Below are 3369 nucleotides of genomic sequence, written 5' to 3'. Positions count from 1 at the left end.
ACAACCGTGAGCGGTCGTATGTCCTGCTAAGGGCACCCTCTGATCCTCCGCTACAAATACCATGAAGGAGCCAATGCCAGAAACAACACAAATCATCGTTGAAACCTCCATCTTCGTTATCCACAACAACGCTAGCCGCCGTCATTTCCCATCTACATCTCCATAGCCGCCACTGTCTCCACCACCGTAGTACTCAGCCAACTAGCCATACTTAGTAATTGGATATCACATCCGACATCCATTCTAGGACATATTATCAATCAATCAACCTTCATGATGTGTTCTTTAATGATTTCTTCATATGATCTGATCTTCATGTGTCAGTAGTTCGGTAAGGTCATGGTTGAGGCATAACCCTACAACCCGATGTATTTGTTGGAGGGATCATGAAGTACTTTGAATTAACGTCGCATATGTGTAACATAAAATTGCTTCGTAGTTGTCTCTTGTCTTGTTCGTGTTCTTCGTCCATGTAGGTACCCAGGATCATGGAGAACGGGCCACTGAGAGGCTAAGCGCAGGGAGACTGTAATGTGTTATTCTGAACACCGATAACAGAATACTTTAGTACGGTAACACAGAACCTATCTTTGAGGATATAAGAGGTGTAGTCATTAAACACCCAATGCTTTTGTCTGATTTCTATCTTAATTACCGGGCAATCCTAAGCGTCGGATAGGGCGTTCAGTTGGACAATTGACTCTTGATACATGACGTGCGTCGGTCAAGACATAATTTGGACACATCCCCTACTTCGATACATAGCAAGTACATCTCGATGGGTGACTTCTAGAGCACAAATTAAGATCATAATGGTCCCGTCACAAATATATGGCTTTAAGAATAAGTCCTCATACCCATGCTTATTTTTATTATAAGAGTTTTGAGTGTCAACTTGATTTTGATTCGGTCAAAAACTGGAATTAATTCTCTCGCAAAAGCTTGGTAGAAACCTCGCACCATTCTCTCGTGAGGTCGATAACTTAGAGTCATCTCTAAGAGAAAAAGACGAGAATCATTTCTGCTCCTTTACTCGATCATCAAAGGGACTAATCATCTTTGTTCATTCTCTCACTCTCTATGATGCGCGGGAGGGGGGTGGGGACAATGACCTGTCGGTGGTCTTGATATAGACACGCACACGTTCGCCAGATGCGCCTTTCACAGCGAAACTTTGTTTTTTTAGTGTCTCCTGAGGCTGCTTTAAGATCCGTGTTTTTCATCCAATGGCCAAAAGGTAGTTCGCTGCGAAATCTCCCCTGGTAGACGGTCGCCGATTAACATTTCCCAAAAGAAAAGCAAACCTAGTGCCCGCACGAGCTCGGGGAGGAGCCAAGCTCTCCGGCCGGTGCGCCATGGGAATGGCCAAGCTCTCCGGCCGGTCCGCGAGCCTCCGTGCGGCGCCGGCCTCCTCCCACGAGCGCAGCAGCTCCGCCTGGATCTGGGGAGGGGGTCGTGGGTTGTGTGCTGGCCGATGGGGCGCGGCCACGGGGGGCGCCGCCGGTGTGGATCAGACGGAGGCCGTGGGTTTCGCCAGAGATGAGATGAGGTGAGGCCCGTTACGTTCTCCGGCGCCGCCTGTCTCCTCCCCGGAACCAACTCCGACTCCGAAACAGACTCGTGCTCCCGTCTACACAAACGCTCTCGCGCGCCCCGCCCCGCCCCGCCTGTCTCCTTCCCGTCCGCGATTTGGTTTCGAGGTATGAGCTCTATATATCTAGATCCGCTCCGGCTCCCACAAGACCAGATCGATTGCGCTGATCTTTTCCCTCCGGTTTGTAGGATGTCTAAGCGACGACGCCGGGGCGAGGAGGGTGAGGCCCGCTGCCATGACCGCAGCGGCAACAAGCACAAGAGCCTCTATCTGGTTCTAGACGACTGGCACAGGGGCTTCACCATCCGCAAGCTTGACGCTGGCAGCCCTGACCTAAGCACCCCCCCTGTCGTCCGGCTAGTGTCACCTGCGCGTAACCTTCCCATGGACTTTGCAGCACTGGGCGGCAACATCATAGCCACCAGCAACCAATATGCTGCCACCGTGGTTTTCGACACGGAAACTGCCGCTCTGGCCATGGGCAATCCCCTCCCTGATTCACTCCTCGATGCGGCAAACTACTTTCTCACCGCCGGCGACGCGCTGTTTGCGTTCGCCTACTACTTCATGAGGCGGCCTCAGTCCTTTCACGTCCTGACCACCACCAAGGACGACATGAACAATTTGTGCCCAAGCACTGACAGGTCCTGGAAAAGCATGCCGGCACCCTTCACCAAGGATGAAAAGATCAACTCCTACGCCCTTCACCCGGACGGGCACACCATATTTGTGTCTTCGTACACCAGCGATGTCATCGCTGGCACCTTCTCCTTTGACACCAAGAACCGTGAGTGGAGGCGCCATGGGGATTGGATGCTCCCTTTCGAACTTGAAGGCTACTTCGACGCCGAGCTAGATGCATGGGTTGGGCTACACCCAGATGGCTACATCTGCTCCTGCCAAGTTCCCTCCCTCGGCAGCAGCAGCAGCACACTGCAGCAGCCCAAATGGAAGATGGCCAAGGAGCACAAGATGTGGAACCCATGGCATCAGTTGGCTAGAGGGCGAGGACCTACTCTCACCTACATGGGCAACTCCAGGTTTTTCCTTGTTGATTGCGTGGCGGCCGATGGTTTAGAGTTCCAGGATGCTTTTGGTGACTCTTGTGGCTGCGTGCTCAGCATGACCACGTTTCGTCTCAGCTACAATCGTGAGGGAAATCTGAAAATCAAAGACAGGAAGACTACCTCTTGTCGCGTGTCTAAGCAACTCTCGACCTTCTCCCCCGTGGCCTTCTGGATGTAGCTACAGCCAAGGAAACTGCTCATGCTGCTTTTAATTTATTTAGCTGTATGTAATGCATACTAGTTATGTTCATCGTCCTATCTGTAAATTACTCCCTCCATTTTTCTATATACAAGGCCACTTTGTAAATTGGGTCCAACCCTGACCATCGATTTGAGCAACAAAATATATGTTATAGGCCACACAAAGCATAGGCATATAACATATATTTTGTTGCTCATATTGATGATCAAAGTTAAACCCAAATTATGAAATGGCCTTGTATAGAAAAAGAGAGGGAGTATGATTTGAATCAATAAAAAGCAAACCGGTTATTGTGTGGAACCTTTCGGAGCTTTTAATTGTTAATTCTGCAAATGCAGAAACCGAGCGATGGATGTCTATAACTATGAGTTTCAGCAACTTATGTTAATTTTTGTAATGATAAATATAGATGTGAGTTGGAATCTATTCTCTTGATGAATATAGCTGAGTGACATAGTCTCATCTTATCTGTCACCACAGAAAAGAAATAATATCTCTGCAGTTCT

At 49.4% G+C, this 3369-nt stretch overlaps 1 protein-coding gene across 1 annotated transcript; it reads left to right on the top strand.

Moving 5' to 3' along the window:
- The first annotated feature begins 1256 nt into the window (after nucleotides 1–1256).
- On the top strand, nucleotides 1257–3163 carry LOC123078723 (uncharacterized). The gene is made up of 2 exons (XM_044501315.1): nucleotides 1257–1700; nucleotides 1783–3163. The coding sequence occupies exon 2, from the start codon at nucleotides 1784–1786 to the stop codon at nucleotides 2837–2839; it is 1056 nt and encodes a 351-aa protein (XP_044357250.1). The 5' UTR covers nucleotides 1257–1700; nucleotide 1783; the 3' UTR covers nucleotides 2840–3163.
- Nucleotides 3164–3369: the final 206 nt, after the last annotated feature.

Source organism: Triticum aestivum, chromosome 3D (assembly GCF_018294505.1).
Source record: "Triticum aestivum cultivar Chinese Spring chromosome 3D, IWGSC CS RefSeq v2.1, whole genome shotgun sequence".
Classification (NCBI taxonomy): domain Eukaryota; kingdom Viridiplantae; phylum Streptophyta; class Magnoliopsida; order Poales; family Poaceae; genus Triticum; species Triticum aestivum.
The sequence above is the reverse complement of the archived record's forward strand: the minus strand, read 5'-3'. Positions and strand labels throughout refer to the sequence as shown.

Excerpts from the sequence above, each read along its gene's own strand:
- LOC123078723 (XM_044501315.1), top strand. The coding sequence starts at position 1,784 with ATGTCTAAGCGACGACGCCGGGGCGAGGAGGGTGAGGCCCGCTGCCAT.